Source organism: Mastomys coucha, unplaced genomic scaffold, assembly GCF_008632895.1.
Source record: "Mastomys coucha isolate ucsf_1 unplaced genomic scaffold, UCSF_Mcou_1 pScaffold23, whole genome shotgun sequence".
Classification (NCBI taxonomy): Eukaryota; Metazoa; Chordata; class Mammalia; order Rodentia; family Muridae; genus Mastomys; species Mastomys coucha.
Window position 1 is genome coordinate 2445770 of NW_022196906.1, and position 15177 is coordinate 2460946.

At 39.5% G+C, this 15177-nt stretch overlaps 1 protein-coding gene across 1 annotated transcript in view; it reads left to right on the forward strand.

Annotated features, from left to right (window-relative positions):
• Positions 1 to 7201, forward strand: part of Mmp20 (matrix metallopeptidase 20) — a 45167-nt gene extending 37966 nt beyond the window's left edge. The window contains exons 9-10 of the mRNA XM_031343035.1: positions 5540 to 5643; positions 6995 to 7201. Coding sequence (XP_031198895.1) covers positions 5540 to 5643; positions 6995 to 7095 — 205 coding nt within the window. The 3' untranslated portion in view covers positions 7096 to 7201. The remainder of the gene's footprint in view (positions 1 to 5539; positions 5644 to 6994) is intronic.
• The last annotated feature ends 7976 nt before the right edge of the window (positions 7202 to 15177 follow it).

Here is a 15177-nt window from a genome sequence, read left to right on the forward strand (position 1 = left end):
TTTGACATTGGACATGGAGACGTGGAGTTTGGAGTCTGACCAGCTGTTTTTCTGCCTTGCTTCTGTCTGGTATTGTTTACTTTATACAAGACTACAATTAAAAGACTACATGAATCTCAGTAGAAATGTTGAAGTTCGGACTTTTAACATTGTTGAGACTGCTATAGACTATGAGGACTTTTGAAGTAGGATTAAATGTATTTTGCATTATGCTATAGCTGTGTATGGCCACCATAGACTCTTTGATCAGGTCTATAGAGGCCAGGTAGTGGAATGTGGTGGTTTGAATCTGCTTGGCCCAGGAAGTGACACTACTGGGAGGTGTGGCCTTGTTGGAAATGTCACTGTGGACATGGGTTTTAATATCCTCATACTAGTTGCATGGAAGCCAGTCTTGTCCTGTTTGCCTTCAGAACAAGGTGTAGCCCCTCAGCTCCTCCAACATCATGCCTGCCCTGGATGCTGCCATGCTTCTCACCATGATGATAACGAACTGAACCTCAGAACCTATAAGCCAGCCTCAATTAAATGTTGTCCTTATAAGACACACATATGTACACACACATACACATGGTTGTGCTTAACTAAAATAAATCTTTAAAAAGAACCATTTTACAAATTCTTATAAAATAAAATTTACCCTAGATACTCAAATTGAAATAATACTAAACCAATAATTTCATAATATTAGAATTTATCTGGAAGGATTGGCTCACCAGTGATTTTTACCAAAAGCATTTAAAGAAGAACAATACCAAATTTTCACAAACTTGCCCTAAACATAGAAGAGAACACCACCTAGCTCACTATATGAGCCAGCAAGTCCTTGACTGGGCAAAGGTGTTATGAAGAAATGAACCTCAGATCAACTTTTATTTGCAAATACTAATGTAAAAGTGCTCCAAAAATCGTGCCTAGAAAATCAGGAAATGTTTAAAATAATTATATACAAAGATGAAGAAGGATTTTTATGGGAATATAAGCTTTTGTTAATATCCAGAAATCAAATAGTGTCATGTTTTATGCTAATTGAGTAAAAAAAAACCTTGGGATTGTCCTCCTATTGCAGAAAGTGTTTGGTGAAATTCAGCATCATTTTATAATTTAAAAAAATGACAGAGATAGAAATAGAATAAAATAGAGAGAACTTTCCTGAACTAGAGAAAAAGAATCTGTGCCAAGCCCACAGATCACATCAGACTGAGCAGTGGATGGCTGATACCTGTCTGCACTAAAGCCAAGAGTAAAACAGAGATCTCCAGTATTCCCACTCCTGTTAAGTTTACAGGAGGTGCCAAGCATGGCAATTCATCAAGAATAAATGAAATGAAAGTCATCCAGAGTAGAAAGTCAAACTATTTCTCTTCCTGTGTGTGATATAATCTTTTAAAAGAAAAACATAAGACTCAAAACAAACCATTAAAACTAACAAATCCATTCAACAAGTTTGCAAGGACTAAAGGAAATAAAATGAACTACATAATACAACATCAAAGAGACTTAAGATGTTAAAAAATAAACTAAAAACAAATTGAAAAATGTACTGTCTAAAAACTGAACTATCAATGAAAATTACACATAAGCTCTAATGTAAAGATGCTGCATGCTTGTGGGATGCAAGCCCCCATAATTTGAAGATATTAGCGCTTCCCAAATTGATCTGCAGCTTGAGTATACTATCAGAGTATCACTTGCCGCTTTGTAGAAAGTGATAGTCTGAGCAGTGGCTTCATGTGGAAAGGCCAAGACCTTTGAACAGATAAAATGTCATGGACCAGAGAAGGAATGAGAAGAATTTATAGACACAGTTCTCTCTTCCTAATTTCAAAATTCACTACAAAGAAACAATGGCCAGAGAAGTGTGAGCATCATAGGGACACACAGATACATGGATGGAATGAAGTGTGAGCATCCTAAGGACACACAGATACATGGATGGAATGAAGTGTGAGCATCATAAGGACACATGGCTACATCAATGGAATGAAATGTGGACTCCAGAATTTTACGCATATGGCTGTGGTAAGCTGGCTCACAAGCTGCAGAGGACATTCAGTGGGGTGGCAATATTCTTCTCAATAAACCCTGTTGGTACAAGTGAAGAGCCACACATAAAATCATGGGTCTGGACTCTTCACAACATGGATAAAATTAAGTAAAAGTGGTTAAATACCTTACATATAAATGCTAAAATGAGAAAAAATTTAGAGAAAAATATAAGTTCAATTACTTATTCAAATCCTAACAAGAATTGTTGAGGATGCAGGGAAGGCAGAACCTTCATACAACAGCTGATGGGATGGAGAGTTACTAGGGCCACATGGAGGACTGGCTCCTATACCTGAGAAAGTTCAATAGAATTACATCAGGTCCATGGTTATACTCACAGGCCTGTTCCTAAAAGAAATAAATGCAGTACACAAGTATTTGTGGTGACTTCATAATAATCAAATTGTAGAAATAGTCCAAATTACCTTTTTAAGTGTTGAATTGGTAGATAAAGATGTGATAACTCATTCTATTGATACTGTGTGGCCATAAAAATGAAGTGAGTATAGACAATGGAAGAGTGCCCTATAGTAAAGAGAAGATGGGTGCACATACCAGATAGAGTGGGATGCTGTGATGTGTGCCTGTAATCCCAGTACTAGGGAGGTAGAGGCAGGAGGATAAGGAATTCCACTACACAGCCAGTTCAAGGCCAGCCTGGGATCCATGAAGCCCCTGTCTCAAAAGAACAAAGGCAAGCCACCAGAAATGCTTGACAAACCAACATTTTAAATACAGTATTATATTAAGTTAAACAGAAAGTCGGGTGCTTTGCCAACATTTGCAGTTACAAATGTGGAGAAGGTGTATTTGAAAACCTACATTGGGTGTCTCTGCATTGTACTATCACTAAGTCACTGGCAACAACTCATAGCCATATCCTTTAATCTACACTAAATGATGAGGCAAATGTGGATGAATGAAATAATCAAACTTGCAGAGAATTATAATTCAGTATTCAGGTTTCATAAACAAGACTTTAGTGATAAGAAGCAACACTTTTAGCAGATCATAGCACATAGTAGATTAGCAATCAAAATGTTTTCTATAATAGTCAAGTTCAGCTAATAGTCACTTTGATGTCTTGTAATGTGACGAGGGTCATGCTATACAATATCTCAGGATCTCTTCACTCTGTCACCCCCATCTTCTTTCTCAGCAATATTGGGAAGGATGTTCTATTGCCTTTGTTTAACACTTTAAAAGATTGTGTCTGAGAGTTTAAATGACTGGACCAACATACCACATGGTATATCAGCAAGATAACTGAGCAATTAAAAGAATATGCCTGTGTTCATTCCACAAGAACTACGTGGTAGAAGGAAAGAACAGATTCCCGCAAGGTGTCCACTAGCCTACACACACACACACACACACACACACACACACACACACATACACACACACTCTCACACACATACACATTCACACACAGATACACATATACACTTATATACATACACATTCACACACAGGTACACATATACACACTCACACATACACACACACACACATACACACATACTCACACATAAAGATGAATGTTAAGATAACACAACTAAGAAGTGATTCATTGGAATCTATATCTTATGTGCCTTGAATCCAAATGGAATGTCCATTTTTGTCTGTCAGATATACTTATTTTTTGGTTCATTTCACCATTTACTCATTGACTCAAAAAGTTCATGATTATTGCTGCACATAAATCCTTCTGTGATCCTGTTGGCAAAGTCCTCACCACAGCAGTAGCCACCCTTAACTCTTGCCTGGCCTGTTTCTCATCTTCCAGTTCTCTGTCCCATGCTTTAACCCTTGCTTAGTGCAAAATGAGATCTGCTGACATAGGTTTAAAGATTGAAAATTAAACATGGCACAAAGGAAACAAGAAAAAACAAAAAAGAAAAGAGAGAGAAAAATTAGGTTAAATTTGTTGATGCCTTAGGGTCCCAGATCAAATTACAGAGTCTGCCCTCCTACTGAAAAGCTAGACTCTAGCTCTTGAGATCAAAATAAACCACAACATCTATGGCTGGAGCTTGTCTTGGCTCCCACATAAGGCGGGTGGCAGGGTGTCATATAACATGCATGTGGATTGTCATATCCTCATTGTGGATCTTTTCCAAGTGAAAGCCTACGGCTCAGGGAATAGTCTCATATTTTCTCAATTACACAGTGGGTAGATAAGGGTTAAAAAGCCAAACGCAAAGCCATCTACTTATAGGTATGATGTTCCTTGCCCTGTTGCTGGAATACCCAAATATCTATCCACAAAGGGCAAGACCATCACCGTGTTTTCACAACCAAATAGGAGAAGCACCATACTAGAGAAGGGAGGAGCATCTTTTGCCAGCACTGGGAAGGTCATTGGCAGGAGCTGTCTTCTCAAGTTACAACCTCCCTGCCTTCCTTAGGTATAAGGAACCTAAGAGAGAGAAAGGTAAGCTGGTGATTTGATGATAATGTCCTTACTCAGCAAAATGAAAGCAGGTAACTGTGTCAGTGGCGCAGAGGCCTGGTCCTATATCTACATAAGAGGTCTTGATGGGAATATTAATACATCAGGATAGATCTGTTGACATGTTGGGAGAGTTCCCTCCCCTCCACCTCCACCCATAGTACTAGAGAGCTGCCTAACCCCTTGTTCCTTCAGCCTGAACACCTCTGGAGAGGCTCAGTTCCCCCGCACATCTCAGCAGCTCTTTTTTCCTGAGCCATGTAGGCAGAGGCACATTTCAGGAGATGGTAGCCATAATCCGCCATAGGAAACTACCCAGCAACCCAGGGAGAAAAAAAATAGCTGACCTACTGTTGATGTGTGCAGATGGGAATGCCCCAGCCTGGGGCTCTGTGTCCATGAAGAAGGGACTTTCTCATATTTTTTAAATGGCATCTCACTAAAGAGTGAGAGCCACCCCCGCCTGTCCTGAGTTCATACTGTACTGCTGACTAACTGTCACAGCCTTTTACAAGTGTAACTTAGGTCACAGTAAGACACACTTAAGTTGATGTCAGAGCTAGAATCCTAACCCACTATCTGCTTAGTCTCACCTTTCAGAAAAGAGCAATGGATTCAGGTGATATGTTTGAAAGATAAGAGGCTCACATCGATCCTTTAGAGCCCAGGGCCCTTCAGTGTATACAATGAAAGACAATGGCTGCCCATCTGCCAGGTCCATCAGTAGCCAGTGGCTTTGCTTGGTGAGGGTAACATGGAAATATGGGGAGAGGTGAGAGAAGATGCAGGGTTCCAGTACCCAGAATGTAAAATAAAATGATGTTTGGAATTTAGCAAGAGCCATTTTTAAGATATAGTTATTGTAGATTTTCTTGGTTCTAATGTATTGGTTATTCACAGTTATTTATTCATTTAAGAGAGAGAGACAGAGATATTTCAGATATGTTCAAAATCAGACATAACTAATAAGATTACTGACTACCTTACTGTTACCTATCATCATCAGTAACTTATTTATAAAATAATATCTTTCAGCTATGACGAAAGAAAAAAGAAAATGGAAAAGGACTATCCAAAAAACACTGAAGAAGAATTTTCAGGAGTGAGTGGCCATATAGATGCTGCCGTGGAACTGAATGGTGAGTTTCCCCACCAAAAATGTCCCCCAGGAAATTAGAACAAGCAATCTGGGCTCTGCTTTAATGCAACAGAAATGAGTTTCAATGGAGGTCACTGACATTTCATACATTTAAATAGCCAGATTACCTACTAGAAAGAGGAATTATTTTTAAAATCCTTTCTTGAAAAGTAAGTAAATAAAAATAAATTTGTGGCCCTCCGTTTACTAATCACATGTTTAAAAGTATATCTTCAAGTGGGGTATAGCTAAGCCTGACCCTAACCCTGACCCAACTACCATGCATATCCCTGGATTCAATTCCCTACACAACATAAACTGGTTATGTGGCTTGTAATCCCAGAACTTGGGAAAGGAAGTTCAGAGCCATCCTCATCTACATGGAAGATCTAAGGACTGCCTTGGATGTGAGAGACCGTTCCTCAAATGAACCACAAAAGGTGCAGCTTCAGATTGGAATCCCAGTGCTCAGGAGGTTGAAACAGATAGATGAAAGCTTTGACTACAGTCTGAGATACAAAATGGGACCTTTTCTCTAAAAAACAAACAACAGTATCACAGTGGAGCTTCAATCCAGGAGCTGTAGTCTCAGCCTTCCCAATCTTTGACCTTTCTATCACCCAACTCCTAAAATCAAACACATAGTTAAAGAAGTTAGATGAAGTGAGTATTTTATACAAACCACACAAATTCAAATACATCCTTTGAATCATGTTCTTCTTGAGTACGTAGTACAGAGACAGACAGTGTTCTGAAATTCGAAGGAGATGCCAAATGTGGCCTCTGTTCTCCTGGAATGTTGAGCATCCTTGAGAAATGCCTACCCATATAACAAAGATGAAGCCTCTAGAAGATGAAACAGCCTATAATTTAGTGCTGATTGGTGTTAATAGGCTTCAGAGTGACTTCAAAGAGTGATCTGAAACAGATGGGGTCAAACATGGCAGTTGGCTATTTCATGAGACCTTAGCTGGTTCTGAAGGCCAGCTAAACATTTGACAGGCTATAAAAAAAAAAAAAAAAAAAAAAAAAGGACCTCTGTGAGGAGAACGGTCTAAGCAAAATCACACAGCATGATGAACATGCCTTCACATGGCCAGAAGTGAAGCCCGCACCCTGCTGGAACAAAGGAAAGGCTGGGGGACGATCTGAGTAGTTAGGGGTCAGGTTCTAGAGCTTGTTGAGCTCCGCAGAACACAAGCTCACTATCATATGACCAACCCCTGATTCCTCATTGGTACCATGTCAAGAAAGCTGTGGTTGTATTGTAAACCTCCCCTCCACCCCAGAGATCCACGTGCATCTCTCCAAGAAATCCCCAGTAACCACAATTTCAACTTTATCTTCTCTAGGCTACATTTACTTCTTTTCAGGACCGAAAACATTCAAGTATGATACAGAGAAGGAAGACGTGGTTAGTGTGGTAAAATCCAGCTCCTGGGTTGGTTGCTGAATCACCAGGTCTAGTCTCTCCACAGGGATGAAGATGGTTGTGGGCAACTAATAACTGGACATTACGCACCACATAGTGTGTCAGAGACATTCTTCTCCAGCCTTCAGTCACGAGGGTGATTGAAGGTTCCTTGAAAATAATAACAATTCTATTGTTTTTCCTAATATTCATTTACAGTTTTAATCTAAATGAGAAGCCACCTTTATTCAGAATTGTATAATATATCCTTTAGTTAAATATTCATTTTTTTCTTACCTACTGTAGTAAAGCTAATTGATCACTTTGGTTTCTGTTTGTAGAAAAAAAACTATGTGCACTCATGTGTGTGCACACACACGTGCATGTCAAGACATACATGCATACAAATATTTCATTAAGCAAGGTCATTACCATACAAATTGTAATTACTCTTTAAAAACAATGGCCATCATTTACTATGATGGATATTAATGTACTTATTTGTGCTTTGAAGGTATCACAAACGAAATGTAGCACCAGGTGTGTTCTTGGCTCTGGCTGTCTTCTGTGTCTCCCACTGGCTTCTGAAGTGCGTTGGTAGACAAACATTCAGATTAATCTCCATGCTCCCCAACAGCCAGACATTCTACAACAGGGAACTTTTCTAACAAAACCCAATGAAAATGTTGTGTTAGAGGAGTTCCTCATTTCTCTTTTTCTGTTAATATTTACTAGCTCTTATCATGCTTTACTTGGCAACAAATTCTGTGTACTTGTAGAAAATATAAAAGATAGTATCATAAGTACACAGAGCCAGGGAAAATAACACAGCCTGATCTATTTCCTACTTCCTGGTAGCACCCCAAGTAGAGACCTCTTTGATCCACCTCAGTTTCTTCTAAATAGTTTTCTACTTAAGGAAGTTTATTTTTGTTGTTTTAGTTTGTTTATTTGTTTTAATTCAAACTAAACCTTTTCTTTCCAACTCTACCCAGTTAACAACACAGAAAGAGTAGCTGCTATTAGTCTTGTGGTCCAGTCTAGAGAAACTCTACAACATTTTAGGAGTTCTAAAATTGAGTAATATTTTTACTTCATAGGTTACTTAGAAGAGCTACAGTTTATAACACTTATAAGATGTTATTGTTTATTAAATTCACTTCATATACTCATGAAAGGACCGACTGATACTCTGTTACTGCAAGTGTTCCATTTGGCTTCTCTTATTGAAAGTCACTGTGCATACCCAACCAGATGTTGACTGTTGACAACAATATCTGGTACCTTTGCTGTCTAAGCTCAAGGTGCCCTATTGAGAAGCAAAGCCATTTCATTTTAATTGCAGGCTGGAAATGTCTTACTATCAATAAGCAAAAAACAAAAGCAAACAAACAGGGGCTAGAGAGATGGTTCAGAGGCTAAGAATGCTTGCTGCTCTTCCAAGGACCTAAGTTCAGTCGCAAGCACCCACATGGACAACTTACAACCATCTGTTAACTCTGGTTCCAGGCGATCTGATCCTTCTTGTGGCCTCCTTGGGCACCTGCACATATGTTTGCATATTGACACACATGCATGTAAATATAAATAGTTTCAAAAGCAAGCAAAGAGCAAGGTGGTGTGGCAAGACCTCACAATATTAAGCAGAAACCCAGCAACTACACTATGTGTATATACCTGTGAGAAATTAAAGCACAAAAACTTGCACACCGATGTTCATGGCAGCATTATTCACAATAGCTAAAAGTGAAGAGATGCCCATCACATGATGCATGTGTGAATAAATGTGGTAGATTCAGACAATGAAACGTGTATTAAACCAAAAAAGGAATGAGGGGCTGAGACATGCTATAATGTGGATAAAGTTTGAAAACCTCATACTAAGTAAGAAGGTGGACACAAAAAGGTCACATGTTGTATGATTCGATTTATATGAAATGTTGATGATAGAAAATATGTAGAGACAGAAAGAAGAGTGTTTGTCAGAAGTTGTAGGGAGTAAAGGAGCTGGGGATGGATATAAAGTTTCTTTTCTGGGTGGTTGGAAATGTTCCAGAACTGATCGTTGTGATGGTTGTACAATTCTATGAAGATACAAAAGCCACTGAATTGTTCATTTTAAATGAGTGAATTGTGTATGTATAAATTCTATCTTGATAAAGTTCTTATATTATAAAAACATAAGTAAGCAAGAAGATCAAAATGATGTTGTAAGCCATGAACTTCCTGCAATATGGGAGCTGTGGCAAGAAGCACAGAGCAATGAAACATCAGGCTGAAGACATCTAATACTGAACAACCAGAAGGATACCTTCTTCATGTCCAGCACTACCCAGGAGCTGAAGGCTGAAGATGCTCCACTGTGCAGAGGGATGTAGTAGAAAACAATAAGGCATGTGCTCTGGGTACAGACTGGTGGCACTCTGAGAACTTGTTTCCAGCTATGTGATGTTCTTCGAATTTTCTGATCTCTTCTTGGTTTCCTTCTTTGTAAAACAAATAGAATAGCTCTTGAACTCCTGAGGATATCTAGCAATTTAAATACTTGACCCGAATTATACAAAGTGTGGAGAGTAGTTCCTTATAGTCTTGAGGAGTTCACTAATTATTGTCCTTAATATGATTGGTTAATTTTCTCCTGAGATATTGTGAAGAACTTAGACTTCCCTTGAGATCTTACAAGATCTGATGACCTGTAACATCACATAAATTGATCATTGGTAACCTGGAATTTTTCTTCTTTAAATTCCAGATTAAATAAAAAACTAGAAAATGTACTGACTGTGGTTAACCCCATGGCCCAAAAAATAATGCTTTCAAATCATTATCATGTCTTTGTTGAATCATAGGTGCAATGGCTCTCAGCTATAACTCTTGTACAGTTTGGGAAGAAAAGGGCTTTAAAGCAGAAGAGACAGTTTTGTGTCATTGTTTACAGCACTTACCCTATTATATATAAGAAGTATTGAAAAAATAACATACAAAGTGAGATTTTCATGTCTGAGGGTTTTTTATCCACAGATTAGCCACACAGGGATAAAATATAGTGAGAGACAGTTATCACTGTACTGAGCACATGTATTATTTCCCTTGGCGTTATTCACTAAAATATGCCATTCTGCTATCTGTATATAATTTACATTTCATTAGATATTATACATAGCATACAGATGACTAAACTATATGTGAGTATACATATAGTTTTACAGGAGTAACCTATGCATACCTAGACATTGGAGCCTATGGAATCCAAGAACCAGCCTCCATGAAAACCAAGAGACACTGCTCTTCCCTTAGCTTCAGGTTAATCAAGTGGGAAATTGCCATCTAATTATAACTCACTGTCTGGTGGCCACTGATTTTTCTCTCTTAACCTCAGTATAGACTGTGAGCAGCACCCTCTGAAAACACCAGAAAGGCTACTGAAAGATAGACAAGTTCTCCTAGCAGGGGATGTTGCTAGTGACTCCCTTTAAATTTTCTGTGATTGGATTCAGGTGTTCTTCCATTTAACCTCATCCAAAATGGCAGCCCTAAGTTAGGTGGCTAGAAGGAAGGAAGTCACATTCCTTCCTTCATCTCTTCCTAAGCTCACCAAGAGACAGCTCAGGCCTCTATGCCACAAAGCACATGCTAACTCAACTATGCAAGGTCTTACTCTGAAGTCTGAATATGGATTTTTGAATTATCAAATTATCCATGGTGTTTTCATTGAGACACATCCATGGTTCATCTTCATTTCTGTTCTCATCATTTACTATAACAGTATCAGAGCGTTTCAGTGAATATTTACAACTAATATAGCCAGTAAAGTACCATTTGAGGCAAAGCGTACAGTACTGGCCAGTAGAGTAGTTTCTGACTCCCACAAGGAGAACTAGAAGAGTTTAAGAGAAAAGATATTCTGCATTTTCCCCCAGCAGGTCTGAACAGAGGAAGATATCCCCTCGGGTTGTTTTACAGCTGCCAAGTGTGTCTTTAGTGTTGATCCTGTCCGAAGGTGACTTGACGATGCAGTCAGACTAAAAGGCTTCTTTTTTTGTCCTCCAAATTCCATAATCCCAGCTCTGTTCTCAGAACTTGAAAGGGGAGCAGAATTGGGAATCTTCTGGTAGATATATTTCAGTTTGAAAATAGTAAATGACTTTGGTGGACAGATTAGCATGCTTTCCAAACGCACATGTCTTCATTATAATCTGTTCTCAATCTAACATCCCTTCCTCTGATCCATTTAACATGCTTGAGGGTAAAGTTAAACTTTTCTTGCACAATGCAGTTGTTCTGGCAAGAATTGGAGGAAGAGATCAAAAGACAAGGACAAGAGCCAATGAGAAAACCATAAGAGACGACATTGAATCTCTCTCAGGTTGTTCACAGTGAGGAAAGCCATATGTTGGGATGAAATAGTAACTTTCTTATTCTTGGAATATCTCAGGACAATAATACAGTTATAAATTACTTTGACCTGAAGTTTATTGATCATTGTAGGTAATTTTAGGTACCTTTGCAGAGGATAGAATGGCTAGATGTCCAACCTGACCATATCATATTCTCCTGTTCAATTATGGACACATTTCTATATATGAGTTTGCTGCACATTCATAGGTGACTGCCATTTATGCATCTGAGAGAATATTTATCTGGGAACACACCTAAGAATGGAATTGTTGAGTCACAATCAATGAATTGAGTTATATTATGTACCACTAAATTATTTTCAAAGTGATTGTAATAATACTAAAGTACATCCCCACTTATAGTGTGTGAGCATTTTCATTGAGTTTCATTAAACAGTCCTTTCTTCAGAGCACTCATTGTGTGCCAGACACTGTTGAGTCATGCAGGTTGTTAATGTTCACATTAAGTGAGATGAATATTACTTTCTCTATTTTCAAGCTCAGTGAACTTAACCTGTCAGAGCTAAGAGGTTAAAGCTAGGGAGTGGAGCTTAAGTCTGATCATCTTGGACCTTCTGAGACCCACTTCAGTTCAGAAACACTCAATGCAAATGCATGCAGCAGAGCTGGAGAAAGAGTGTTGCTTTGCTCAGTCACACAGCAGTTCTCAGCTCTGCACTGGTACCTGCTGAAGGCTATGAACAGACAGGGAGCTCCTAGATGGAGCCCAAAAGGGAAGAAGCATTGGAGGCATTTGAGGGGAGATAAAAGGAAAGCATGGCTAAGCAGTGAGCAATGCACAGAGAGGCCAAGAGTCTGTCCCCATGCTGCCCTCAGCATTGGCACCTTACAAGTTACATTCCTCATCAATGAGACATCTGGTTCTTCTTGAATTGTCTGAGAAGCACAGGGAAAGATCCCGGTACTCTGATACCCTGGCCTTTCCCTGGGCACAATTCATGGGTTATTTACTCTGCATCTACAGCCTTTGTTCTTTGTCCTGATTATCTCCATTTTTCCTCCTTCCACTGGTGCACTGATCACCATACTGATGGGAATTCCTCTTAAAACACCCACAGTCTCTTTAATGAGCCTTGCCTTCCAAACTTAAGATAAGCCCTGGGCAGAATGCCCTGAGCCTCTGTGGTAACTTCCTATCTTTCAGAAATGCACAACTGGAATGTTCAGGGCACCAAGTCATCCACATTCTCCTGCTCCAAAGATTCTTGACCCCCTTGAAAGGGGAACAGGAGATTTAGTTGGATGAATTTTATTGTTGTTTGTTTTGCTTTAGATCCAAGGCATAGACCAGCCTTGCACATTAGATGGACGCTTCTCTAGATATAGTTTGTAGAACCATCTTTGCATTCTCTCTGCTTCCTAACTTATGGTGTCAATGGTTTTTCTCCCCCATACACTCCTGCCATGATGTAACCGCGTGTTACAGAACCAAGCCAGGTGTTACCATCCACTTGGATGCTTTAAACCACAGTATAAATTCCCTATATGTTGAAAGAAATTGTGGAACACATATTTACAGTTTGGCTAATAGATGGACATTTAATTTCCTGTCTACTGAACCTGTGGCCCTCTTAGAACGTATAGAAATCCATGAGACAAAGGCTGGAATGTGTAGTTTCAATTTTGAGACAACTAAATGATCCTACCTGGATCCAGGTATTGGAGACAAGGAAATCCAAGCATGCTTGTATTAACCTGTATTCGAGCTGAGACCTGCCCATGTGGCAAAAGTAAGATCTGAATTCAGATGCAGCTGTCTCCAAAGTCCATAGTCATGCTATAGCCCTCTGTCATCTCCTGCATGTTAGCCAACCGCTGGACACCTCAAACCCTAGTAACCCACAATGTTCCCAGTTCCAACACTAGATCATGGCTCAGTCCTTTAAAACAAAAACTGATCATGGCAGAGCAGCACAAACTAGGGTCATATCCTCAAGGGCCTTGGGTCTGTCTTCGCATGAGTAGTCTCCAAATGCAAGCCCTAAAGAAAAATTCTGTCCCTACAGAACTAGCACTGCTAGCATACAGATCTGGGGCATCATTTCAGGCCAGTCTGGACAAAGGAAGAACTTCAAGAGGTAGGAAAGTCCAGTCAATAATGTGCTTCTCAGGAAAGAAGATGCAGCACAATTTCATGGTCACCAAAGGGAACTCTTCTGATTGTGCAAAGTACCATGGAAAATCCCCAGGCAGGAATGACTAGAACGAGGCTCAGTGCTGTGACTGACTGAAGGGGTGGAATAACCAGGGGAGACATTCTTACTTTACAAGTGAATGCAATTTCTTCAAATCAAAGAAGTAGATGGAAAAAGTGAGGCCAAGTGTGGTGGGGCTAGCCTATGACACCAGCAGTTGGGAGGCTGGAGGAGGGTGAGAAGGTCAGCCTAAGCTACACAGTGGACCCCATCAAAGAGGGAGAGCAAGGAGGAGAAAATGAACAAGAAGGAGGAAGCAGAGGAGAGGAGAGAAGGAAGAGCAGGAGAGGGGGAGGATGAGAAAAAGGAAAGAGAAAATCCTAACAGCAAAGGAATCAAATATGTTATTTAATAGTCACAAACCATGTAATGGGGCCGGCTAAAGTGGTCATGATTTACATCAGGACAGGAAAGGGCACAAATAGGGAGTTGGAGAGATATCTCACTGGTTAAAAGGGCTTATTTCTCTTTAAGAGTGTCTGAGTTTACTTCTCAGCTCTGCATCAGGCAGCTTACAACCACAGGTGGCTCACAACCACCTTTAATTCCAATTCCTAAGGATCCTACACCTCTTCTGGCCTCCACAGGTCCTTCACTAGCATAGTAGACACACCCAGAAACACACATACATACACATAAATTCTTTTTTTTTTTTTGGCCATGCTCCAGGGAAACTATATTCATAGGCAACAAAATTCATATAGATTTCAAGTTTCTCAAAATATTATTCTTTTGATATATTCCAAATATTTAAAGATGCAAACCACATTCTTAGTCCACAGGCTGTACAAAAATAAGAATCGGGGGCTGGAGAGATGGCTCAGTAGTTAAGGGCACTTGTTCCTCTTGTAGAAGACCTCGGTGCCCACCATGGTTCATAGTCACCTGTAATTCTAGTTCTAGGGAATCCAGCATGATCTTCTGGCCTTCGTAGGCACTAGGAACACAAGTGGTGTACATATATACATGCAGGCCAACACAGAAATATATGAATAAATAGATAAGTAAATAAATGTGTTTTAAAAATAGGTAGCAGGCTGGATTTGACCTGCAGGCCATCATCCACCAGTCCCAGTTGAGCCACTTAAGTTACATAGATAATCTGCTATTTGCAGTGAGACAATGAAGTTACCTGACAGAGTCAATACAGTTTTACAGATATTTTTTTAAGTGGGACAGGGATCAGCTATAGCCTGACCTCAAACTCCCAATCCTCCTGTCTCAGACTCTGCTGGTTTGGGATTAGAAGGGTGTACCACCATGTTCAACCTCCATTGTACACATTTTGATTACTCTCTAGAAGGCATATAGCAAGGAATAAGAAGCAGTGGTTCCTCTCTGGGGCTTTGCAATATAATTTGGGACTCACAAGACTTCCACAATTGTTTTTTGTTTTTGTTTTTGTTAACATTCAAAAACGTATTTTAATTAAATAGAATTGATTCACATTTTTGTTCCCCTTTTGTACCACCGCTCCTCCCATAGACCCCCCTTCAATACCTACAATATCT